The sequence below is a fragment of the Labrus bergylta genome, chromosome 10, assembly GCF_963930695.1.
Source record: "Labrus bergylta chromosome 10, fLabBer1.1, whole genome shotgun sequence".
Taxonomy (NCBI): Eukaryota; Metazoa; Chordata; class Actinopteri; order Labriformes; family Labridae; genus Labrus; species Labrus bergylta.
In genome coordinates this window covers 6,541,432-6,568,653 of record NC_089204.1, presented here as the reverse complement: position 1 = coordinate 6,568,653, position 27,222 = coordinate 6,541,432, and the positions used below count along the sequence as shown (strand labels likewise).

Sequence of the window (27,222 nt, the reverse complement as noted above, 5' to 3'; positions counted from 1 at the left end):
CCATGGTAGGAAAACGCCTCCCTCTATGAGAGCGAATAACTTCAAGTCATTCATAATTTGATTTTTAACCCCCGGGTTAGGGCTGCAACCTTTCCGGTGTTACGGTCTAAATGAGTGACATGGCTGCTGCACACAAGATGATGATTTTTCATTGATACTTATGGTCTTGGTCCTGCCTTGCCTTGGTCTTGGTCTCGATCCCTAAATGTCTTGGTCCTGTCTCGGTCTTGCAGCACTCTGGTCTCGGGTGTGTCTTGGTCTCGTTAGTGTGGTCTCGACTACAACACTAGCTCAGGGCTCAACATTTGCAGCATGCTCCGGACTATCTTACCCCTCCTGCTCTCTCCCTTCATGCCCTTCTTATATGAGACAAAACATTTCTGCATCCACGCTTTTTTCCGAAAGACTTTCAGTGTTCAGCCACAGCAGGAGAACATCTTTTATCTGTCGCCCTAATAACTTAAAATAAGATCTTAAGGACACTCAAGGAAAGTACAGTATGTACCTTTGCAGAATCATAGCTCGAGTGTAAGAATATCAACCGAGAATATCGTCAGAATTCCCCTCAAGGCAGCAGAGCAGAATAAATGGGCCACCGGCACACAAAGTGTCCGCAGCAGATACAGTGTAAAAATAAATGCATGAAGCCAGCGGAGCCTCAGAGAAGCAGAAACTGTAGGTTGTGTTCTGGCAGGCTGATGCAAGACAGAAATATGGGCAGAGCTCCAGATAAAATGTCCCCACACACTGTCCCAGTTAGACTGCAGCACAATGATGAAGGAGGAAACTATCGCACACCGCTCCACTAGCTCGTCGTCGTGCGTTATGACAGCATTTTACAGAGCACAGATTTTCTTTAAGAGCACACAGCAGGGCCTTCAACCCAGCTCAATAGGCGGTTCAATAAAATTAACATTGATTATGATGATTCAGTACACTTCTTCTATTGATGCCAAATTAGTGAAGAGAAAATCATTTTGGATTTAAAGACGCAATATGTTGAGTTTTTACTCTAAAATATCAAATTAATTAAAAATGGACTAAACCTGTGTTGTTGTTTTTTGTTGAGTACTTACAAACTTAATTTGATAGTTGTACTGTCCCTTGTCTTATGACATGTTTACCGTTGCCATGGAAACCCCGGATGTTACGTCAAAGGCCGCTACATAAGGAACCGTGAGCTGCTGCTGAAAGCTGCCTTACTGTTGCTGTATGAGCTGCTGTTATAAAAATGTCATGTCGATTATACTCGGATACATTCGTACACTCGTCAGTAAACATTTTCTCTTCCTCAGGTCGGTTTCACCAGCTCGTCTAGACTACGGTCGACTTGGATTTTGTTTTCATCAGGGGGTTGATGTGGGGGGTGGAGTAGCAGAGAGAATCACTCCCATGATTCCCCATTAGCCTTGTCATTGTTTTGATTGAGAGCCCCCTGGTGGTGAAGTTTGCATACTGTGTGTTTATTTGGATTCAGGAGGGACATGATGCAAACTAAGTTATTATCGCATTATTGAACAAGGTTATTGCACGCCAAGTTTTTTTCTCATATCGTGAAGGCTTACTTAAAAACTGAACCATGGGGCACCATGTGGACATGACAGTGGACAGAATCAGAAACCAGGGGGAGGGAGAGAGAGAGGAGAGAGAGAGAGAGAGAGAGAGAGAGAGTGGGGTGGGGTTTGATTCAAACCTGGGCCGCCTGCTCTTGAGGACTTAAGCCTCCGTACGTTGGGCGTGTGCACTCACCACTAGGCTACCGGCCCCCTAAAGACTCATTTTTTAACATTGCGTAATTTATGTGGATAATCAAATAAGTAATTATAGAAAATATTATTACGATCATATTTTGTGTTAAATCACCCACTCCACCCTTACTGTGTTTTAATCCAAGTTAAAGTGTGCCAAATCCACGCACGCACGCAGAAGAACACATCTGGCCTGTAAGAGACCCAGAGTAGGACACCGCCAGCTGGCTAAAATTCAACTTTTCACCCCCTGGGATCAGTTCTCCCACAGGCCAAATATGGAAGAGACGCGTCCCTCCATCTACCCCAACGGGACTGTACTACACACGCACACACACATCGACACACACACACAAGCACACACACACACACAACCACACGCACATACAATAGGAGCAAAAGCATTAGCCTTATGTGGTCACATGTGGCTGATGGTTAAGTCAAACAGCACATCTATGGTCGCTATGGAGACCACAGACTGTGCGTGTGTGTTTGTGTGTGTGTGGATCTGTGAGTCTTGGATTTGAGGAATATCCCTCTCCCTCCCTTCACCATGACAACAGAGAGAGTTCAGAGGTCAGAGCAGCGATGGTTAATCCAGTGGATCATGCTGAAGACTGGCTGAGAGAGAGAGTGAGCCGGAGAGTGGGCGAGAGAGGATCTTTGTAGTGCAGAGAAAGAGAGATAGAGAAAGGGGATGGGCTCAGATAAAATAAATGTGGGTGAGTGATCAGGAGAACGAGTGCGAGTCTTGAGCAGCGCTTTGTCCTTCGTTTATTTTTTTTATAAAATTTTGCTTGTTTCGAAATTTGATGTTTGCACACAAAAAAAGAACACATCCACAAGTAAGACGGAGCTGTAGCATGATAAAAGAACTACAATGACCACAATCCCAACACTCACTATGTTAACATGCACAGTTTAATTGAGCTAGGCCATTCAATTGGATGACTGTCCTTGTCCCAGATTACAAGCACCGGGGGAAAATCGATTTATCGACAGAATAGGTCTGACTTCGGTCCAGTAGGTGGCGTTATTTCCACCTTTAGCTAGTTACTATTTGACCATCTTCTGGTTGACCTACTACGTCACATACCAAACAATCCAAACAACATATAGTACTTCAACATGTTTAACTCCTTCAGGTGACACAACATAAACTGTGTCTCCTCGTGTGTCCAATAAATCGCTGTTTTCGCTCCAGCACTCGCCCTTTTGAAACCTTTGTTTTGTTTTCTACTCGGCTTTCTTCGCTGCTCGAACTGTGGAGCATGCTCAGAACGCTAAGTGACACCATGTGTTTGAATGAGGTGTTTATATGCAAGAGGAAATCGACCACCAACCGCATCATCGAGGTGTGTTAGTCCGACTTTGAGAAATTCAACTTGCAATTTCTGCTGACTAACATGTTAACAAGGATTTTCATTTTAGGGGCGATTTCACATTAGGCACGATCGCTCCCCCCTCCCCCCCGGTCTGTGTTCACATTAGTAACACTGTTCCATGCCCGAGTACACCTGTGTATGTACACACTCTGATAGCAGGTGGCAATACGCACATAGTTGGTTTGCAAATCCGCCAAACAGCAGAAAGAAGAAGAAGCAACCATGGCAACCACTCGCAGTCTGAGTCAATCCTGCTAACTGTGGATGTTTTTGTTATTTCTGAGACGCCAACAACGACCCTCTTTCTACTTCCAGAGTCTACCGTGCAGCTCAGAGGACGAAACCGGCCCGTGCTGCGAGGATACAAAGGTTTTCCTACCTTGTTTGATGCTGGAAAGATGCTGTGCTAACGTTGTTGCCTCAGTGGTTCAACACTAACAGATACTCTGTCGAGTATTTGAGGCTGATTCAGTAAACATAGGAGCGATCTGTTCAACTGTAGAGATCGTGATTCAGCCTAACAAGATATTGATTAGTGATCGATTAAACATGGACGCTGTGATGAAGGAACACACATGTTCCACCTGATATGGATTGCTGCTCCCTTCAGGGCACACTTATTGATAGATCGAGGATTTATTCATACGTTTCTTTAGTCAGCGTTTAGTTTAACAAATGGGCATCCTAAAAACTCTTACTAACATCCAAATAATCAGTGAGTATGTTCTTCTTCTTCTCTCTAAAACAGCTTTTATACACAAGGGGAGGAGCCGGCCGTCCCGTCCATGTAAACACGGCTCTGACAACAACACAGCCAGCAGGACTCGAGCTTCTCACTCATTGTAGACAGTCATGACTCAGAGACACATTTACACAGGATAGACTTGATCTCTGATATATTTATGTGGAACATGTTGCACATTCTGCCTTTAAAGTGTCTGTGAAAGTGTGAGAAAATGTGTCTTTGTCAGAACAAAGCTGACAGAGTTTAATTGGTGTAAAAAAACACAGATATGAGTGAAGTTCTTGGTTCTTTTAAAGAAGATTAATTGAATTTATGGAGTCTTAACAGGCTTTATTCTGATATGTTGAAATGGTGTCTAACTTGATTATATTTTCTGGAAAACAAAAACAAATTCTTGCAGAGAGTCCACAAAGAGTGCAGAGAGTAGAAATTCAGTGTTTCAGATTTTGGACATAATAAGGCTGAGAGTGAATAAAAACACATTTTGATTGTGCTCAGATCCTGTAGGATGACGTGCGTGTTTAACTATGTGTGCGTAAATGTATGGACAGTTTGTATTCGGGTTACAGAGAGAACTCTCCCTGATTTAATTATGCAGATTTTAGATAAACATTTCAGTAATGTGTGTGTGTGTGTGTGTGTGTGTGTGTGTGTGTGTGTGTGTGTGTGTGTGTGTGTGTGTGTGTGTGTGTGTGTGTGTGTGTGTGTGTGTGTGTGTGCGTGCGTGCGTGTGTGTGTGTGTGTGTTGGATGACTGCATGTGTGAGTCTGATTCGATTTTCAAGTTCTTGCGTAACGTCCAGCGTGATGTAATTTAGTGAACTCAAGTAAAGCATATATAATGTGCATGGATGTGTGTGTGTGTGTGTGTGTGTGTGTGTGTGTGTGTTTGCTAGGGTGAAAACATGTGTGTGCATGTTGCGTTTAAAATGTGTAACTGGATCCTTGGACGTTCTGTGAGTTATCGTCAGGTAATTCTTAAGCCTGTAAATCCATCTGTGTCTCTCACCATGTGTACGAGGATGCTCTCTCCCGTGGGGTCGATGGCGAGCGCCTCGTCGTACAGGCCTTTAGCTTCATCCAGTTGGCCCCGCAGCTCGGCCAGGCGGCCCCGCTGCAGCAGCACCGAGTGAGAGTTTGGGAAGAGCGCGCTGGCCTCGGCGATGCAGAACTGGGCCTCCTTTAGACGACCGTCAGCCATGAACAACTCACCTGAAGGAGGAGGCGGAGGGAAGGGAGAAAGGTGAGAGGAAGGAAGGGATAAGAGCATGTAGGATGGATGGTGAAGGATGAAGGAGGGAGTAAAAGGAAGGATAAGAGGTAAAAGATGAAGGGAGGGAAAGACATTAATCTCCTCAGATTTGAGTTTTTGTTTTTACTTTCTCCAAGCTGTTTTGGATAAGTAGAAGCTGATAAGAACAAATAATGAGTTCTCTTTGAACATGAGGCACTTTTATGAAAGCTTCCCTCAGATTAGTTTTACTGCACTGTACACAATCAAGCCATCAGGGTGCAACACCATCAGTCCCTGATCACTGAACATTGCTCTTTGAAAACCAAACTGCAGCTGACGCAACAAAACTAAAGACTTGGCTCTCACAAAATCAGTTCCTCCAGCTGTGTTATTTAGCAGTTCTTCTGCTCCTGCATGAAAAATAAAGAAGTCCTCAAACAGCCACGTCCTTAGCTGAGCCTCTTCTTGTGTTTAGTGACACAAGTTAGTTTGCATATGAACTAACAAACTTTATTATTATTATTACATAACACAAATAAAACAGCAGAATCAAAAATAATTTCATGAAGTTTCATCCACTTTTGTCTCTCAGATTGATGTGGAGTCATTTGGTTCCCATCTGTTTATTACACTGATCAACGTATTTATTGTTTTTCTCCCTTGTCGTATTCATAGAATGCTGTCTCAACTTTCAGTCAACCTAACGACAGGCTGAGAGCTGGAGCTGAGGCGGGTTTTAAGACTCCTGACAAACCGTTACACCGTGCCCACCTGTCAATCAGGTCAGCTACACGCCTTATTGTGAATAACTCTTATCCTTCATCAAATCAAAACTGATGAGTCATCAAAACATTCACCCACCGTACAGTGTGTGTCGATCGAGACATGAGCTAATCACACCTATTTGGTTTTTTGAACCAGGCTGTAAACATGTTAATCTGTGCTGTAAAAACAGGCTTTTTTGAATGGGTGTGTATGTGACTTCCTGTGCTTCCGCAGCCAGCCTCTAGTGGACACTTGAGGAACTGCAGGATTTTACACTGCCGCAGTGGCTTTGTCTTTCTACACTGGAGGCTACAGCTTGGAAAATCTTCACAAAAAGTTGCTTATTTTATTTTCCTTCCGGGTGTCTTGCAGCCAATCTCAAGTGGACACTTGAGGAACAGCAGTTTTTCTGCACTTCGGCATTGGCTTAATTTCGGAGGTTGCCGCTTGCTCACATCCAACAGCGAGCACGTTGAAACCAATGCACTGAAGATGACATTCAAAACTTTAGACAGGAAACCTTTTCATTTTCACTCCAGAAATATTTTTAGGAAGTATTCTACAGAATGAAGAATAAGAGACACAAACCCTAAATCATAATGTCCACATATGATGACACAGGGTCACAGGAGCCTGAGAGTGAGACATTACTTATCTGTGAGCTTTATGTTAAACGTAATTTAGGCAACTTGGCAGCTTACACACACACAAACTTACACACACACCACACACACACACACACACACACACACACACACACACACACAGCTTGAAAGAGAGTGTGGGAGTTGATGCAGTGCCTGGGAAGTCCTGAAAGTCTTGCCTAAATATGGACATCACAAAGTGAAGCTGCCTTTGTGTGCTGCTGAGGACAAAGCCCAGACACACACACGCATATACACACACAATTACGCCTACTAGCAAGTTGCTGTCCAATGAAGCAGGGACACAGATCTGAAGGCCCCGCCCCTGACGCTGGAGTTCACCAATATGTGGACGGGATTCCGACTCAGGGAGCCGTCAATCATTCTCAAAAGTGAACGCCAGGTCAACAATATTCAGCAGCCCCTGTGTGTGTCCTTCCCTGTGTGTGTCTTTCTCAGTGTGTGTGCGTTTGTTTACCTGTGTGTCATGGATACACAGATGGGAAACACTGAGTGCATTGTGCTCGCTCTGAGATGAAAAAATACATTTCTGGCTCCTTTCATGACTTCACTTTGTTGGAAATGATCCAGTGAACGCTGTCTGGTTATGTAAGCAAGCTTCCTGCTGCTCACCTGAGCTCTCAGATAAAACTGTCCGCTCACTGCGTGCATGCAGATCCTCTGTTTATACGCTCACAGGTTATCTTACATTTATGAAAAAGTTACGGGCATTCCGGTAAGATGCAGAAAAACTTTTTCCTGCATTAAAGCTCAGAAGTTGATAACAGTACCACTTTTAAATGATCTTCTACAACAACCATTAAAACTATGATTCATTCAGAGCTCTGCTGCCAGGCTTGTCACTAGAACAACATAGAAGGTTTACAGATGATGTCACAGGACACCAAAACTATTGAAACACCCCCCAAAAGCTTTGAGAGATTAACAGTCCATGCCACGCCTTAAAGGTCACATATTCTCCTCCTCTTCAACCAGTTTAAATAAATCTCAGAGCTCCTCAAAATTTGTCTGTGAAGTTTCTTGTTATAAAGCCACTCTGATCCTGTACTTTATCATGTCTATAAACCCCTCTATTTCAGCCCTGCTCAGAACAGGCTGTTTCTCTGTCTGTACCTTTAAATATGTAAATGAGCTGTGTTTGACCATGCCCCCTCTCTGGAAGGGCTCGGGTGTCTCAGGCTTTCTCGCTCCATGTCCTATTGTTTATGGTGAGAAGGAAGACTCAGAGTGCAGAACAAACACCTAGCTGTGGAAATGTCACCCACCTGGGGGAGGGGTTACTGCCCTTTGTGATGTCATGAAGGGAAAATGTCCAAACAGCCTGTTTGAGCACACATTTTCTGAAAAGTGGAGCAGGCAAAAGACGGGGAGGATGGACTTTTCTCATCATTGGGGGGTTTGTAGACAGACAATGCAGTATTGAAAATGTAATTAAATGATTCCTTAACTTTTGGTCTTTACTCACGTTTTAGCGTTTTCTTGTGCTTGCTTTCAAATGCCTGTTTTGTCTGCTATTCATTTGACTTCTTGGTTTTATTGAACAGTTTCCACACTTGTTTTAATTCCATCTTATATACAGTTAATAAAGTTAAGTATCCCCATTCCAAAGACTTCACTCTGTATGTATTTTTGAGGCCAAACGAGGATGTGAGTCTGACGGAGGAAGTGACCGATGAGAGGAGGAATGCTGGGAAGGAAAAATCTCTGCTGTGCCCTGAGTTGAAGGACACACCCCAGTCATTTGGAGTTTAATTCAAATCAGCGAGTGTGTCCTGTTTTCTCAGCAGGGATCAAAGGTGGGACGCAAAAAATAACCTCCAAGTTACAGTAAAGCCACGGGGGACCAGACCCCCCTCCCCCCCATCATACTCTGGTATGCTTGTTGCATCACTGTTCTGCTCTTTGGATTCCTGTTCTCATGCCTCACACACTGCTGCTGCTGAGATGATGGCCGAGCTTGTTTGTGAGGAGTGGCTTCCTCTGTCGGACTGAGGCTGCAGGCTGGAGCTGATAATTGCATGCATCACTGACCATCTGACCTTAATAGCACATAGGCCACATGTATGCAGGTACGGCGTGCAGCGACAGAAGCTATGCAACGGTTTTTAGTATTTTAAATTGTTCAAAAATGTTTGAGAATACAGAAAACGGCTGCAGCAGTCACATTAAAGTAGTGTCACACACATGACAAGTTAGCAAAAGGATCATCTCTAGCTGAAAATGTTCTGTTGTGTAACATTTATTTCGATGTTATGACACAGAATTTCCAACCATTCATATAACAGCGAACCACCGAAGTGAATATCTGCGACTGCACTGCTTAAAAAATGTGTGCTTACATCAGTGAATTTTCCCCACAGAGATTGAAATCCAGCTGAGCTCATAATCAGGTCAGTCAGGCTTCACAGCCTGCGATGAGGAGATTTTTATTTAAAAGTTATCATCACATATTGAAATTTGATTTTACTTTAATCTGGATTAGTCTAAGGAGGTGAGGTCATCTCCACTGAGGCCAAACTATAGGGGTATGAGCAACAACAAGCAGAAACTTCTGGGTGTGATAAATGAACACAACTTTAACTTTATGTACCCAAACTGCAGTTCCTCCAGTGTCCACTAGAGTCTGTCTCCTGCAGTGAGTCAGTCCTCATAGAGCTCCATGTTAAAATGTCCAACTTTACAGCTGCAGTTCCTCCAGTGTCCACTACAGTCTGTCTCCTGCAGTGAGTCAGTCCCCATAGAGCTCCATGTTAAAATAAACATGTTTACAGTCTGGTATAAAAACAGTTTGGGTCCCTAGAGATAATTTCTCTCTTCAACTGTACGGGCTGAATGTTTATACAACTCACCTGTTTACATTATATTAAGTCTAAAGTGATGTAGAATTAGGGGGCGTGGCCTCTTTGACAGGTGGGAGCTGCTAGCTGTCTGCTAGGTGTCACCTCAGCTAACTCAGTCCCTGACCTTTAACCTCTGAGCCTCTTGTAGGTTTTGCAGTGAGTGTAACAAATGAAACAATTTGGTTGGATTGGTTATCCCTTTCTTACCAGCCTGAAGCCAGATCCGTTCCAGTGTGGTCCAGATGTATGTGGGTCCTTGTCGTGGGGTGGAGCTGAGGTCAGACACCTCAGAGAGCGCCGCCTCCAGACGAGTTGCCGCAACTGATGAAGGGCTCTGCGAACCTGAGGAGAAGAGGGAGGGACGTGAAATACCGAACGCCACAAGGTTAATTGACTGGCGATAAAAACTGACCTACATCTCTCTCTCTGACGTTCACCATCAGCAGAGAAAAGGAGAATGTGTTTGACTTTTAAATAATATATTCAGCTTCATATTTCAGTCCAAATATTAAGGACATCCCTCTGACATGTAATAATAATGAAAGCCAATGAAAGCAAAGAGAGATCTGACCTGTGGAGGCGTCCTGGAAGTCCGGCAGTGTGAGGAAGATGGAGGGTTTCCTGCCTCCGGCGCTGACCTCCACCCTCTCAGCCATCGGTATACTGCTGCTGTCATCGGTCTCACTGCGACACACACACACGCACGTACACACGCACGCGCACACACACACAACATCGGTGATCGATACCTCCCAGCTCCATCATGCAGCAGTAAAAACATCTGGATCACTGTTTGCATGCACACAATAACCCATGCACATGCACACGCACACAGACATGCACACACACAGACACCCCCTGCGTCCTCTCTCACCTGGAGCGGCTGACGTCGTAGCGGCTCTGCCAGCTCTGCAGCATCTCCTCACAGGTCTGCAGGGCTGCAGCCGGGCCGAACAGAACCTCCTCCAGCTTCACCTTAGTGAACAGCAGACTGCACACGCACACACACACTGATGATTGTTGATTGATCTCGTGCTGCATTAAACTGTAAACAGTATTTTAGCCTGAAAAATCGAGTAGCCTCAGTCTAAACACAACGTTATAATAATATATTCTGATCTTTCTGAAGGGAGGCGGGTGTTACACTTCTTTGTTCCTTTCTCAGATCTGTGAAGTCTTTTGTGTTGCTTCTTTATTTTTTTATGGAGGGCAGTGATAAACATTAGTGCTGCCTTCTTAGATTAAAACTTGATAGTATGCACTCTACTTTGCTATAACTATTCTCGGTTATTAACACCTGAGAAGTATAAAAAATAGGTATTCACTTTGCACAGGATAAAAATCCTAAGTATGTACATAGTTTAAAAAATGAAGCTTTTTTCCCCTTTTTGTCTTTGTATCAGCTGGAGAATCATTAAGCCGAGGTGGCTGCTTTGAAGGGATACTTCACCCATTTGCATTTAGCTTTGTATCATTAGAAACCTGGTAGTATTTTTGAATGGTCGTGCATCCCGCCCTCATTTTCCCCTGAGATGGGAAATCTTTGTATTTCTAAGTCTGAAAAAGAGCTTCCAGTGACGCAAAATGACGATTCCAGTGACGCCCGCTGCGCGACACAAGACCGGCCTCTCGGCAGCAACCGTCTCACGGCTATCTTGCTATATTGCTGCCTGAAACTGTATCGATCGAATTTCCCTCTAGGATTAATAAAGTATTTCTGATTCTGAACTAGAGGACCTTAGTGGGAGTGGCCTGCTGTGCTGTGAATTCTGGGATTTGGTGTCTCTCATCCACAAGAGCCAAAAAGACACTTTCTGCCTTTTCACGGCCAAGAAGGCACCAACTTCAAAATTAATTTCACACTTCTACTACATATATGACCCAATGTCATTACTGATTCATGTTTCAATGGGTGAAGTATCCCTTTAAGTTTCATATCTATGTTAACAACACAGATGCAAAAATGTTTGGTCTCCCCAAACCCAACCTCACAGCGTGGAACAGTACAGCCAACACACGCAGTGCAACCACGAAAGAACGGGACATCACACAAACTAAATCAGCACCTCGCTCCTCCAAACTCTGGGCAAAGGTACAGAGCTCTGAGGTGCAGGAAGGCTCGCTTTGAGAGGGCCTGATCCCTGCAGCCGTACCTGCCCCTAACAGCCTCGACCTCACTGTGTAATGTAAACCTTTGTATTTCTCTGTGTTGTCACTGTTTGATGATTGCTGTCAGACCTGTACAGGGCTGGGAAGAAGTTCCTATTTGGGACAATCAAGTCTAAGCCTTAGATAAAAAGCAGTGTTTAATAACATCAGTCGATAAGGTAGAGCAAACCGAAAATGTCCTCAAATGAGCACGACAGGTTGTGCAAAATAAAGCTTGTTTTGTAAAAAAATTAAGAAAAAGGGGACGCCAAGTTTGCCTTACCCAAAAAGTTTTTTGGCTGCCTGGTTGAGCCTTTTCTCATTTTAATTTCATTTTGCATCTGCAGATCACTTTGTTGTTGTAACTGTTACTGTTGTTACTGCTTTTTTAAGGAAATGTAGATAAAAGTTCATTTTTTTTGTCATTGGTGTTTCAGAGCTTCTTCTCTTTGTCAGAATGTCAACATCTCACTGATGCTGCAAACTGAGGCTCACAAGGATCGATGGTTACAGAGAGATAATCATCAACAACAAGCTCAACGAGTGTGTGTTCAATGTGTGCATGGGTGTGGACCTGTATGTGTGTGTGAGTGTGTGTGTGTGTGTGTGTGTGTTGTGTGTTAAGTGGCTGATGAGTGGAGGCCATAGAGTGTTTCCGCTCGGCCCTTTTAGCTGAAGACAACTGGTTAAGTGATGTGGGAGTCTCTGATGAGTTTGTGTGTTTGCCTGTGTCTATGTGTGTGTGTGTGTGTGTGTGTGTGTGTGTGTGTGTGTGTGTGTGTGTGTGTAGTAATTGCCAGAAGGAGCTCTCAGAGGATGCAGTCTGTCATGGGCATCACTCATCCATGAGTGTAAAGAGAGAGAAGGAGAGAAGGAGAGAGAGCGAGATGCTCCGCGTGTTCATGAAGGTTCTTCTACTTATTCTGTGCTCAATGTCAGTGTGTGTGTGTGTGCATGTGTGTATGTGTGTGTGTTTGTAGGGTAGGAAAGGATAGGAGGAAAGGATGAAAGGATGGATGAAGGGGATCAGGATGAAGATCAATAGCAGAGTGAGACGAGCTTGTGTCAGGGGAGAGAACTCGTTGAAAAAGAGCTCATTACTGACTCACGGGTCGGTGGACGCATGGGAGAAGGGTGTGTGTGTGTGTGTGTGTGTGTGTGTGTGTGTGTGTGTGTGTGTGTGAGGAGAAGATGGAGGGATGTTGGAAAAGAGAAAATTGAAAGTGTGTGGGAGGAAGGGAGTCAGATTTTCTGACGTGCAACTGACAAGTGCTGCTGAGGGACGTGGTGTTAAAGATACGGCAGCCTGTCGGGTCCACAGGAGTGTGTCTGTGTGTGTGTGTGTGTGTGTGTGTGTGTGTGTGTGTGTGTGTGTGTGTGTGGGTCTCTAGGCTCCCCATTACCAGTGTGGCAGAGCATTTAGAAGCATTGTGATGGTGTTAAGCCATCCTCTTGTAAATGTGACAGTGTGTGTAACATGCGTGATGTCTCTTCTTGTGTATCCAGGATGTTCAACGTGAAGCAACAGAAGCAGCTACTTTCATCTCTCGTTTGAGTTTTATATAAATTCTGGTTTCATTAACAATTTATATCCAAACACTTCGGCCTGACACTTTTCCATCGCTGTTAAAAAACTGTCAGTGAAACTTCCTGCAGACGTTTCACACAAAACTGGATAAAATAATCGTTCTGCGCGCAAATGTTTAGAAATGTATTTTTAGAAATAGTTTAGAAATGTATTTAAAATTTAAAGTAGAGTTGTAATCAAGAGCACATTAACCGAAACCAAGAGATACCCGAGACCAGACAAATGAAGTCAAGTTTATTCTTTGTTTTAGAAGAGGGGTTTTCCTTCTAATCACAGAGATGATTTGTGAAAGAAGCCTATCAGTGGTGGTCTTGACCGGTCTTGATTTAAATTCTGGAGTCCTCCCAGTCTTAGACCGAGACAAGTCTGAGTCAAAATGCTTTCGATTCCGAGATGAGACCTTCAAAAAGTGCTCTCGAGACCAACACCAATTCAAGTACCACAACACTACCTAAAAAAGGTCTACTTGACAGAAACAACCTGAAAAGGTTGTCATCGAGATTAAATCCGGGCTCTATTCTTATATATTTTGTGTCTAAATAACTTTGATTTCTTTGGCCTGCAGTGCAAGTGAAAACCTTTTGAATAATTTAATGGTGTTTCTCACTTGCACATAACCCCTGAAATCTGCAGGGTGAGCTGCATGTGTGAACACAGTTTTCACTCCAACATTACCTGGAATTTTTCCTGCCAGCCCTCTGGTAAATTTTCCACGTAAACTTGGGGGGAGCTAATGCTGAGAATGCAGGAGGAAATATAAATGGAAATTCCCCATGAGCCAGCGGGAGGGGTCAGTGATTTTTATATCCTGTGACCATAGACTGTATGCACATGATCAGTGCAATCTCCAAACACGTAATGAAACTACGTTTTCTGTTCTCCAGTATGTTCTTCTCCGCTCTTTAGTTGATATTGTGATCATGTTGAAAGTAGTGATATAACCGTCATTAAAACGTCTAGTTCTGGTGCTTCTTCCACCATAACCATGATGTTCTTTTTTACGCCTTGCCTCCTGCCTCCCATCTGACACGTCTCCTGCTGTGAGGTGCATGTGTGAAAAAGCAAGTCAGGAAGATCTCAGGGGCAGGCTCTCTGGAGTTTTCCAGAAATCTTCAAGAGTGCATGTGTGGAAACGACTCTCAGTCACATTTACACAGTAGTTGTCTTTACATGAAGCCTTCATATCATAGTAAAACTCCAGCTGATCTGAGTATTCTGAGGACAGAGTGTTTTCCAGCTTCTTCTCCACCACCTGATCACAGCCAGTGTTTCCCTGCAGCTCCAGAAAAGATAGATTCCATCAAGATTAAAGCACTCAAACTACACTTTGGATTACAAAGGCTGTCATTTCAGCCTCCTGGGAGCAAGCTGTGTTCCTGTGTGTGTGTGTGTGTGTGTGTGTGTGTGTGTGTGTGTGTGTGTGTGTGTGTGTGTGTGTGTGTGTGTGTGTGTGTGTGTATGAGTGTTCGAGGAGGTGAACGGTATGTGTACACAGTGTGTGAGGATGCACGGCAGTGAGCGGTGCAGCTCAGTGTAAACCGCGGCAGGCTGAGAGCAGCGAGCAGCGGCGTAAACTCAGTATAAAAATAGCTAATAATGTTCCTCTGAAAAAGTGGTTCAGCTACAGTATTACTCACTCTGCACTCCCACAGATCAGAGTGTGTGTTCTCTGCAGGCACACACACACACACACACACACACACACACACACACACACACACACACACACACACACACACACACACACACACACACACACACACACACACACACACACACACACACACACACACACACAATACTCCTGCATGTGAGTGAGTGTGTATACATTCAATCAGAACATGCAAAGAGATGAGCACACACGCCAGTGCAGACTTGCAGGAGCCAGGCATGCATGTGCACACTAACGTACACCAAACACGCACGCACACATACACGCACGCACACACACACACACACACGCGCGTGCGCGCGCACGCACGCACACGCACACACACGCACGCACACACACTTCTCAGGCTGCAACATCCCGTTACATGAACACAGAATCAAAGGCTGGGATTAATCATTCTCTTTAGAACAAACTCAGAGACCACAACCCCCCCCCCCCCCCACCACCTCTCTCTCTCACACAACCCTCCCCCCTCTCTCCTCGGCTCTCTCAATCTGAACCAAAAATCCTGTTTCACATTGAAATGCATGCCTGTTTACTGGGTGATTAGAATTTCAAAGAAAAGGGAGAAAAGGAGACGAAGCGATAAAAAAAAGAGGAGAAAGAGAGAGTGAGGAAGAGAGAGGAGGAGATGGAGGAGGATGTGGGGGGGGAGAGAGGAGGACTTCGGAGTGCTACAGCGAGCTGACAGTTTGCTGTGGTGCAGAGAGGCAGCGGCTAACAAGCATCACACACATGCATGCACACACACACCGAACATGCATGAGACAGATTAGGATCTTCTACACATGTACACCCACATCCCCATCCCCCCACCCCCACAACACACACACACACACACACGCATTCTCTAAAACATGCCTGATACAAGCTTTGATGTGTGAAGCTCGCTGCAAAGCAAACTGTTATTCAGTGAGCTCGTTACAGAGAAAACACAAGTTTCTCTGCAGCCCAGAACATCCAGAGTGAATCCACATCCTCTGGTCAGATTTGGATTATTCTTCATGTGCATTGTACAGGTTGAGATTGCATTAGGGGCCTACTGTTGGTTATCAAAAGTAAGTGTTCATGACAGAGGCTGAGATGAGCTAATCACAAATATATCTGTGCGCTGTTTATTTTCTTATACGTGATGATGGTTTATCTTTTTTTACAGAGCATAAAACAGAAAACAACGCTTGAGGTGATTACAAAACGGTGTCATCACCTAATTTGTCCACCAGAGGGCTCTCTGGTTCCATATTGTCCATATTCCTCTAAACATTGTCTGCAGCACATGAAGATGTTCTGCACTATGATGTTAAATAATGTGAAAATGTAAAGTTCTTTATTCGGGTTAGCCGTCTGAATACACCTGCACAGATGAAGATTTTCAATTGACATCAACAAAGATCAGACACCAGACTGATGAAGTTATACACTGAACTTTTCTTAAATGGTGAATGGACTTGAGCTTGTATATTTCTTTTCTAGTCTACTCAAAGCTCTTTTACACTGCAGGTCACACCTACACATTCACACACTGATGGTAGAGGCTGCTGAGTAAAGAGTCCATCAGAAATAACTAATCCCATTCATACACTGCAGACAAAGCAGCGGGAGAAACTTGGGGTTAAGTGTCTAGCCAAAGGAGACAGCTCCACCTCAGCTGCAAGGAAGTGTTGACAACTGGAGCGCAAGGAATACAAGGAGAAATCCTTCCTGCATTGAATCCCATTGTTAAGCGTCTTGAGATAACACTTGTTGTGAATTGGCGCTTTACAAATAATGACTGATTGATCGGACATGTGGCTACAGGAGTGGGGGATCAAAAAGACCCCGACCTTCCGGTTGAGAGACGACCCACTCTACCACTGAGCCACAGCCGCCCCAACACAAGCACTCAGTCTTAAAACCTGAAATCAGTTGGTTTGGTTTTTGTTCGGCACCACATTTATGGATTTGGGTCACATTGTGTTTGCTCATTCTGCACTCAGGGACGTTGAGTGCTTTCTCAATAATAATTTTCCTCCCTAATGATGCACAGCTAGCAAGCAGCTACGGGTCATTCTGTGTTTGTGTTTAAGAGGCGGTTTATACCTCACATCATCATCCGTCATGGTCGATCTGATAACAAGTGTCAACTCACAGATCCTCAGAGCTGTTGGCAATCCATATCTGATGACAAGTCTCGCCTTAGCTCCCTTTGTTAAAGAAATCAGGAATATTAAAAATCAAACATCTCTGAGGGGCTTTCAGGGGGAACTTTAAAAAACACTTTTTTTAATCTCTATTCATGATAACTGGAAACTCTGCAGGAGAGAAGTTTGTCCTTTACAGGATTCAACTTTCTAGATAGCTCATATTGTCATGAAACATAAAATGTATCACAACCAGAATGTAGTCATTGTGTTCTGTTGTTTCTTGCCTTGCACTAGTTTGACTTTATGGCCACAATTCCCGAGAGCTGAGATCACACAGCTTTTAAAATGCTTGTTTGTTTTTTTTAAGAGTTCTGATAAGGGCTGGGCAATGACTCCAGTTTCAATTACAGTTACAGTTTTGGCTTCCCACAATCATGAAAACAAGATAATCAAGATTAAACGTTAACTGTGCAGCACGCCGTGTTGCGCTCATTTGGTCCAAAGGTTTTTGTCCCGTGTGCTAAATGTTTTAATGTGTTTGTTTTTATTTTTTGGTCACAAGAGTACCTCACCACTACCTCAAAAACGTACTTAATATTCATGTGTTGCTTGTTTAGAGTAGTGTTGTAGTCAAGACCACACTAACTGAGACCAGAGTGTTTCAAGACAGAGACAAGACCAAGACCAAGACCAAGACCAAGACCAAGACCAAGACCAAGACCAAGACCAAGACCAAGACCAAGGCAGGGTGAGACCGAGACTGAGACCATAAATATCACTGAAACGTCATCATCTTGTGTGCAGGGGGGCGTGTCACTCACTTAGTCTTTAACACTGGAAAGGTTGTGGCCGTAACCATGGGAAAAAAAATAAACTACAAATGAATTGAAATTATTTGTTCTTTTAGAAAGAGACATTTTTACTTCTAATCACAGTGATGGAAAAAAGCTTGTCAGTAGTGGTCTCTATTTAAAATCTTGAGTCCTTCCTGTCTAAGGATGAGACAAGACCGAGTGACTCCGAGACGTGATCGAGACCTTCAAAAAGTGGTCTTGAAAACCGGTCTTGGTAGTGTAGTGTTTGATTCATGCACATGATGCAGATGTTGTAAAATAAATAAGCAGTCGTGTTTAATAATCGTTATCTCATTATCATTTAAATTAATCGTGATTATGATTTCTGCCACAATCGAGCAGCCCTGGCTCTGATCCATACATTGTGATTCCATCTCAGAAGAATCTCAACTCTGATTGGCTCTCAAGGCATAGTGTCTCCATCGTACCTTAGTTGTCCGGCAAACATTTGTGTCCATCTGCATCGTTGAGTTGCCTTCGTACGGGTCGAGTTTTGCAGAAATAAAAAAAGGGCCATCCCTCCACACGTTCTCGCTGCAGCACTGTCAGCAGCCGTTTGAGAGAGAGGCTGAGGGGAGCTAATTAGAGTTAGCTGAGGCCCAAATGAACCAGGCCAGGTCACGCTAGAGCTCACACATCAGGTGTGTGCAGGACTCACTTCACCTTTCAGTAAGCTCCGCTCTAATACACCACACGGGCCTGTCAGACGAGTCAGTGATTATTACTTTCATTAGATATGAGATCAATAAATCTGTGATACTATTAATGGGACCTTCAGAGAAAATTCAGTCAGTAAACTGCCCTCTCTCTCTCTCTCTCTCTCTCTCTCTCTCTCTCTGTCTCTCTCTCTCTCGCTCTCTCGCTCTCTCGCTCCATAACAACAGTTTTGGAACAACAACTGATGCTCTACCCATATGACCTCATGGTTACCGGGGCGATGGGGATTCCTGGCGCAGAGAGCAATGTGATTGGCTGAGCCCGGAAAGGAGCTCTTAAATGGGTCAAAGCAGTCAAGTGTCTCCACGGAGGATGTGTGTGTGTGTGTGTGTGTGTGTGTGTGTGTGTGTGTGTGTGTGTGTGTGTGTGTGTGTGTGTGTGTGTGTGTGTGTGTGTGTGTGTGTGTGTTTACAAAGAGAGAGCTGATTTCCTCATCTGTACACAGCAGTGATGAGTGAAGCTGGCGTAATTATAAATCCATCGTCTGTCCTCCGTCCTCCCACTCTGTCTCTGTGTTTCCTTCCCTTCTCTGTTTCATCACTTCTCTTGTTTTTCTGCCTTCCCTCCCTCCCTCCCTCTCCCTCCCGATGTATGGATGCACCCCGTCCATCTGTGCTGGGACCGTGGAGGCCAACAGTGACCCCACATGGCTGCATCATGAAATGCTTTGCTGGGCTTTGTAATGGGGAGAAAACACATCCCGAAGATGATGCAACATGCTCCCATATTATGGTCAGAGAGAGGAAACCGGGCTGAATTGCTAGTGTTGATTCTCTGGTGATACAATTGGGCTTCCTGTGCTGCTAATGAGTGTGTTTTGAAGGAGGACTGACTGGATTGTTCCTCTGAGATAATGAGACGATCTTCAAACGAGGATTTTGGCTGAGACTTCTGTTTACTGGCTTAAAGGGGAATTCCTTTATTTATAGTCCTTAACCTTTTTTTTTTTAAGTTTCTGCACGTCTCCAGTAGATCTCTTCAGCCTGCAGCAGTGAGACAGGCTGTAATGGCTGCAACATAATCCTAAATCGGTCAAAGTGCGTCCACTAAAAGTTGTTGGACAGGCTCAGATTGTTATTCTGACTTCTCAGAAAGGATCCTTTCAGAGGAATATGACCAGAAACAGATGTTACATCACTCTCTTGACATAAAAACTGAAACATATTCTGCATAGTTAATTCAAATTACACTATAACACAAGAAAACTAACCAATCCAGGCAGCAGTAAACCAACAACTCCTGTGTTTGACTGTGAATATTAATGGATGAAGACTGAGTGAGGTCACCTGTCTGTTCCTGCAGGGGGCTTTCGAGTCCCATCGATGGCGGTCTCCATGCTGGAAATGCTGTCTCAGTCTAACTTTCAGTCAACCTAACCACTCTTAAGCCTCTTAACGTTGCACCCGCCTGTCAATCACGCACAAGCGCAAGCGAGCTTCTCACTCATTGTAGACAGTCCTTGTTTTTGATCTGCAAACTAATCAACACTAAATGCAGCGGGGGCCTCTAATCTTGTCCAGCCTTTATTTGTCAAAACGTGCAGCAACACCAGGCTAGTAAAAGAGTCCGGGCCTTCTACTGGGATGATCTTTAAGTTGAAGTTTTTCAGTTTATCATGCATTTCCTCAGATTACTTCCTAAAGCCAAAAAGGTTCGATTCCACATCGGATCACTGAATCCCTGCCTGCCCTTCAAAGATCACACTGCCATTTCTTAAAAAGTACTATAACCGTTTTAGAGCAGCACAGAGGGTAGATCGTTTTTCAGACTCAGTCTCTTATCAGCGGGGAGGGCAGCGCTCAGGCTCGGGTCAGAGCTGCAGTGTTAAAAAGGTAAGAGTGTACGAGGGGAAGAGAAACCGCAATGCAGGCCTCCCCTCCGGCACGGCTAAATAAGGCGTCAAGAGTGTGTGTGTGTGTGTGTGTGTGTGTGTGTGTGTGTGTGTGTGTGTGTGTGTGTGTGTGTGTGTGTGTGTGAGACACCCAATCCCTGGAGAGGACTGGTGTCAGGTCCAGGTCTCTCTGCTCTATCTCAAGCTTCTCTGACACATAGAAACAAAGTGTAAAAAGTGAATATTCAGTGTATTCAGTGTTCTGTTATCAATTAATCAGGTCTTTATCCTCATTTCACCAACACTTCCTCCAACAGGTTTTCTGTGTGTGAGTGGGCGGGTTCAGGGGGGCCTTACTTGAAGTTTCCAGGGTGCTGGCTGAGGGCCAGGTTCATGGTGTCCATAGCATGACGGTGGTGTTTCTGGGCGCTCAGCAGCAGCGTCAGCAGGTGGAGCGAGTGAACGTCGTCCCCTCGCAGAGACAGGGCCGCCTGCAGGGGCTCCAGGGCCGCTGACACCTGCCAGACACAGCTCAGGTAACACTTACAACCTGCAGTGTTTTCTAAAAAACTAATCAAATCCAAATGTTTCCCTTTAGTTTACCTGTCGTACGAGAGCCAGCTGCAGAGACAGGTACATGGCGATCTGAGCGTCCTGAGGATCTAAGGAGTGCGCTCTGTGCAGGAGAGAGAGAGAGAGAGAGAGAGAGAGAGAGAGAGAGAGCACCTGCTGCTTCATGTAATGTCGTCTAGACAGGTAAACTTTCTCTGTCAGAATGTCCAAAAAACAGCAGATCTGTGGCCAAAAATAATTTGTTTACGATTTCACTAGTTTCTCTTTGACGTAGAGAAGTACTAAAACATAAACACGTCAGAGTGTCGGCTCATTCAACGCTGAAAAATGCCATTTATTTATTTATTTACTTCAACTTTCCTTTTTTTTCTTTACCCTAACAGTTGTTTGCTAGCATGGCTATAAAACAAAATGCAAAAGTTAGACAAATAAAAACACGCAATGAAAACATTGAAACATAGAAACATACTTGTTCAAAGCTTGTAGAGCTCGTTTGTTGAATTCATCGCGGTCGGCTTTCAGAGTGGCTGCAGAGAGAGACAATGAAGCGTTTACTCAGTCAGGTTACACTCAATCAATCAGATAAAACAAAGTGGGTGTCACTAGTCTTTGCATCTGAAAAGAGACAAGTGTTTGCTTTCTTGATGAGAGAACTCATACAACAGAGACCGCTGGCTTAGCTTAGCATTAAGTGTAGAAGCAAAGGTCATATTCAAGAAAAGATAAACCAAAACCTACATGTTTTCCTCTCTCCTTTTTCTAGTATTTTTTTAAGCATTTCAAGAGGACTACTTTGTGAGCCGAGGGAGAGGACGTTCTTGTTATTTTAATCTTTGTGTTGCTTTTATTTCCTCTTACCGTCAGAGGCCTGCAGACTGCAGCTCAGTCCCAGAGACAGGTAAGCTCTCGGTAAAAACTCCCTGGCTTCTTCTCCCATCGACATCACAGTCTTTGACAGGGCCTCAGCCTCCTCAAACTGCACACACACACACACACAAACGTACTTAATGAACTTCTAAAGCAATTGTACTCAACTAGTATAGCCTCAGGATCCAACATCAACTTCACCATGAAAGATCATGACCCACATTTTGTATAATTTCAGTATAAAGTCAAAGTTATTTAATGAATAAAATGTAAAGTTTGGACCTCGGACGGTCCAAAACCAAATAAAAATCTGTCACACATCTATCTCATAAGACAGGTGTGTGGAAGAGTAATGTGTCCATCAAACCTTACAGGTAAACTCCTGCACACTGTCTAACTTGCAAACAGACATTTAATGGTAACGTTTTAGTACTAGGTACTCTGCCTGAGCTTGTTTTACCTGTAAGTAACTACAGTATTTTATTTCTAGGCACACATTCACGACCTGCTGAAAACAGCTCCTGGCACGAGGTGACACCTAGCAGACAGCTAGCAGCTCCCATCTGTCACTCAAAGAGGCCACGCCCCCTTATAATAAATCCCTTTAAGCCTCAATATAATGTAAACAGGTGAGTTGTATAAACATTCAGCCCGTACAGTTGAAGAGAGAAATGAGCTCTAGAGACCCAAACTGTTTTTATACCAGACTGTAAACATGTTTATTTTAACATGGAGCTCTATGGGGACTGACTCACTGCAGGAGACAGACTCTAGTGGACACTGGAGGAACTGTAGTATTTGGCACATCAGGCCCTGGTTGTCGTTGCGATTGTTTTGAAGACCTGCTTTTGCTTGCTAAAATTAACATCCTGATAAAAATCACATTCACAGTGACTACCAGATGCACTTTACTAGCTTAGCTTGTGTTAGCTAGCTCCACCTCTTGTCCAAATATGGTTCAGAAAAAAACATTTGTTGGCCGCAAATGGTATATTCGTGGCTGCTAAAAACCAACAGATGACGTCTAGGTGGCTACATCCTTTTTCATTTACTTCTATGGTTTTGTGCTGCAGTTCTGTTAAAGGGACCTGCAGCTTCTTCTGCAGCATGAGTGTGTGTGTGTGTGTGTGTGTGTGTGTGTGTGTGTGTGTGTGTGTGTGTGTGTGTGTGTGTGTGCGGAGAGGAAAGTGTGTGTGTGAGGTGCAGCAGGGAATGGAGTCTTGATGTCTGAGCGTGCTGTGAGTTTAGTGTGAGGACAGTCAGAGTAGATTCAGCTGAAGGACGACGCAGAGTTTGCTGAAGGACACACACACACACTCGCTCGCCCACACACACACAGCAGACTGCAGGCGGTGTGTGTGGCCGAACTGAGCCGAGGAGAAAGTGTGTCAGAGTGTGTGAGGTATGACTGGTGGAGGGCGGGGGGGCAGGTGGGTAGGTGGGCGAGAGGGGGGGTTATGTCTTTGACAGCATGCCAACTGCTCTGACACCCTCCTCCTCTTCATACCTCCCTTCATCCTCCTCCTCCTCCTCTCTCCGTGTGTCTCTTTCTGTGAATCCTCAGTTCAAAGCCTGCACACAATAGCAGCCATTTAAACACACAGTGCGTCCGTGCACATCCGTGGAGGATCAGGGTTTTCTTCTTCTTGTTGAATGGTGTGAAAGAAGAACTCGTCGCTGATGTCGCTTGGAAACCTCGCATCTGCAAAACTGCTCTCAAGGAATTTTCAAAAAGCAGCTCTGCTCTCAGAGGGTACAGTTAGCAGAGATGTGACGAGTCAGCAGAGGGCTTCATGTTATCTGCTATCGTTCACTGTTCCAAAACATTATGAGTGTTAGAAGAAGCAAAGGGAAATAAAATAGGCTGACTATTTTCTAAAGCATTAAAGCTCCTGTGAGGAGATTTTATTTGGTTATTCAAGAGTCTGAAATTAATCCTGATGTTTCTACATGAGCTACAAAAACCAACCACACCATCATAAAGAAGATGGTTAATGTGTGTGTGTGTATGTAAAGTTATTTTTATAGTTGTGTGTGCTGTCAGCGGGTCGGAGTCAGACGAGGAGATCGACAGCACACTGCAGAAACACTTTGTTTACAAGGGGGGGGGGGGGGGGGGAGGGGGGGGGGGGGGGGGGGGGCATTTTCCCTTTAATGTTGAAATTGTGACTTCCTTCTCTTAACTTCAGAGTGCAGAATAAGAACCTCAGTTTTGGCCTTTACATTTTCTGTACTTGCAGCCGAAACACAATGAAAAGACATAACAATGTTGCTGGGTGGATTATGGTGCTAACTGTCTGGTGGGGCTGATGGTGGATAATGGTGGCCCATTTCTGTAATGCCCCGCTGCACTGTGGCCGTAGAGTCCCATTGTGATTAAGGCTGTAAGCTCCTTAGTGTCTCCGGCCTGCCATGATCTCCAGCCTTTGACAGATGTGCTCTATCCATTCGCCCCGTTACCTCCTCTCTCCTAATCTCTGACCCCTTTCTCTCTCTCTCCCTCTGTTTGTCTCGCCCTCACCCATCCATCCTCCCTCCCTTCATGATGTCACCCTCTCCATCCTGATCAGCAGGATGGAGCAGGACCTTTCACTCTGCCTCAGTGACCTCAGAGTCAATCCTCAAACATTAGCGACACAGAGCGGCTGCGTTTCAGCTGCGCTGCATGTAGACCTGACTCTACCTTTCAGCTTATCATTTTATGAGGAGGCAGATTGAACTCCATGAAAGTGAACATGCATGGCTTACTAAACTGACTGAACCCAATACTACATCACAATATAGATTTGTTTTGCATCTCTTTTATTCCAGATGAAAAATAGATCCATGTCTGTAACCAACCTTTACGTGCACTTTGTGTTGACATAAATGGATGGGTGTTTTAAATGAAATCTTCCTATAGTGACCCCTGGAAGTAAAAACGTAGCCCATAGTCACCCTTATTTTTAAAGGAGCAATATGTAACTCTGACACCTACTGTTTAAAATGGGTACTGCAGTCCAAATTCAAAACATTGAAGAGAGCTGTCTCTGCCCCGCCCCCCTCCTCTCTAGAGTAGATGCTCACACAGGTCACCATGTGGTGGACACTGAAGCTTCAGTGTTTATCCAGCTCTGCATCGGTCTGTAAACCTTTCTGTGTTCTAACCTCTCTCCATTTTTCAAAAGCATCTCCAATATTGATCCTAGTTTGAGCACGTTTCTGCTCGTGGAGCTTATTAGAAACATGCAGAGGCTTTTTAGGTCGGGTACAATCACTTCTATCTGAACCAGTTCAACCTGATAACTGGTCTCATATCTGGCAACTGAGGGGCGTCCAAAACGGCAGAGCGGGGGGTTCCTTAAAAGCGCCTACCTTCTCTGGTCCAAACAAATCCAGAGCATTCAGGACCAGAATCTAAAGTTAGAAGGAGGACATACTGGCTGCTGCATTGTTGTTAGAGAAGCCAGCACTTCAACATAGCATGTTTCCTTAATGTGTGATCATATAGTAAGGTCACTTTATCATTTCACTCTCCTCTACCTTTAAGATTACTTATTAGTGAGCCGAAGATTAAGAGGGAATATGGGTAGAGAGAGTCCGGGATGCACAAAATAGCATAACGACCTGGAGAGGAACCTGCGACCAGTGCAACGAGTACTGCTTCTGTGTAGCTCTCTTTCTCTGCAGCTCAAAAATTATTATTTTTCTCCATCAACAGCCTCCGTCATTTGACATAGTTTGAGCACCTGAAGAACTTCAAAATACTTCAGCGTTTAGTCTCCACCTTCAAGGTCTCCAGGCGGTTTAACTTTCAAAAAAGAGCGGTGAGACAGTTTACAGATTGTTGGTTGTGTCCAGAAACATTTATTTGCTCCAGATTTTACAGGTAAAGAAATGCAGGAAACTGAGCCAACGACTGAAATGCATCCTGGGAATTGTAGGCACTGCAGGCACGGCTACAAAAATACCGCACCACCAGAGTCAGAAAAAAAGAGTCTCTGTGGCGATGTTTGGTTAACACCAGGGTTTGATTGACAGCTTTTCACACCAGTGCAGAGTGAGACCATTAAGTCATGAGGAAAATGTTTACCGAGGAATTAAATCAACTGACATGTAGCACCATGAACTCAGAGACCTCTACACAATCAGACCTACTGGGAGTCGCCCCCTGCTGGCCATTAGAAAGCGTGCAGGTTTACGACACACTTACCTCACTTTTTAAACAGGAAGCTTTATCCACTTCTTATCAGCCTATGTTACCACATTACACTTTTGCATGTTAGCATGCTAACACTTTCTAATTACCAAGCACTAACCACAAAGAACGGCTAATGCTAACGAGAGTGTCATGTGTTCATGTATGTTGACTAATTTAAATGTCGACCTGAAGTCAGTGCTGTGTGAAAAGCCAGAGGAGCAGCGAATTACTTGTGAATCACCTGAAGGGATAGTTGAATTTTTATGCCAAATTTCATGGTCGTTCTTTCGAAAGTGTTTCAGATATTTCAGTCTAGACTGAACGTCAGAGCAACAGGCTGCAGCTCCACCGAGCCCCGGAGATGTGAGCAAAGATGAGCAACTAGTACATCAAAGTTAGAAAAATAAGACTTAGGTTTTCTGCAGTAGATCTTTTTTTTTTTCTGTTTGATACCATTGACATTTTAACTCAAGCTTTGTGAAGTTTAATGCAAAGACACCTCTTTTCTTTTTGAGGTTTCAAAGGGTTTCAAAAGAGACGGAGGGTTGGGCATGCACCTCTCAGAAAATCTACAGAATATGAGATTTTGTTGCAGCAGTAAATATGTTCCATTTATTATTCAGATCATCTAACATCAAATGGATGTTGTTCGACTGTATCTACTCTCCAAATAGAGGAGTTATCAGAGCAGCACAGAGCTGAACAAACAGGAGAACAGCTCCACCTACAGGAAGTCATCAGAACTACACCTAAAGATCAACAAGTTTCTCTGCAAAAACATGAATCAGAAACATCAGAGCAGCAGCAGTGAAAGCATAAGGGGTTAATATGAGGCCATCTTATTAATCAGCATCTCTCTCTCTCTCTCTCTCTCTCTCTACAGGTGTGTGTGTGTGTGTGTGTGTAGTTTTGTGTACGTGTGTGTGTGTAAATGTTTTGTGTGTAATCACCCAGTGCAGTTGACCAATGCAGACTTTAGCAGCCAATAGGGGCAAAGACGGATCCTCTGGTCTCATCCTGCTGCATTCTTTAAATACAGACACCGCACCGACGCCCTGTAACACACACACAGACACACACACACACACAGACACACACACAGACACACAGACACACACACTATGAATGATATGCACGCAGCAGACTGATGAAATTGAATCAAGTGTAAGCGAGTGAATGAAACACGCATCATCTGTCCTTACACAGCCCTAACAGACCCATTTAGACACACAGTCACTTAATACATGTAGGCCAATCATTAATGGACCACATGCATGCCTACATGCAT

At 44.2% G+C, this 27,222-nt stretch overlaps 1 protein-coding gene across 2 annotated transcripts in view; it reads right to left on the bottom strand.

Moving 5' to 3' along the window:
- The window catches only part of ttc7a (tetratricopeptide repeat domain 7A), a 57,029-nt gene that overhangs the window by 8,337 nt on the left and 21,470 nt on the right, over positions 1-27,222 (bottom strand). Inside the window, exons 12-20 of one of the 2 annotated variants that reach the window (XM_020641297.3) lie at positions 26,885-26,989; positions 21,746-21,863; positions 21,357-21,414; positions 20,918-20,990; positions 20,672-20,832; positions 10,256-10,372; positions 9,953-10,065; positions 9,589-9,723; positions 4,887-5,089 (exon numbers count right to left, since the gene is read on the bottom strand). In XM_020641297.3, the coding sequence (XP_020496953.2) occupies positions 4,887-5,089; positions 9,589-9,723; positions 9,953-10,065; positions 10,256-10,372; positions 20,672-20,832; positions 20,918-20,990; positions 21,357-21,414; positions 21,746-21,863; positions 26,885-26,989 (1,083 nt within the window). The remainder of the gene's footprint in view (positions 1-4,886; positions 5,090-9,588; positions 9,724-9,952; positions 10,066-10,255; positions 10,373-20,671; positions 20,833-20,917; positions 20,991-21,356; positions 21,415-21,745; positions 21,864-26,884; positions 26,990-27,222) is intronic. The other variant, XM_065959184.1, reaches the window with a different exon arrangement.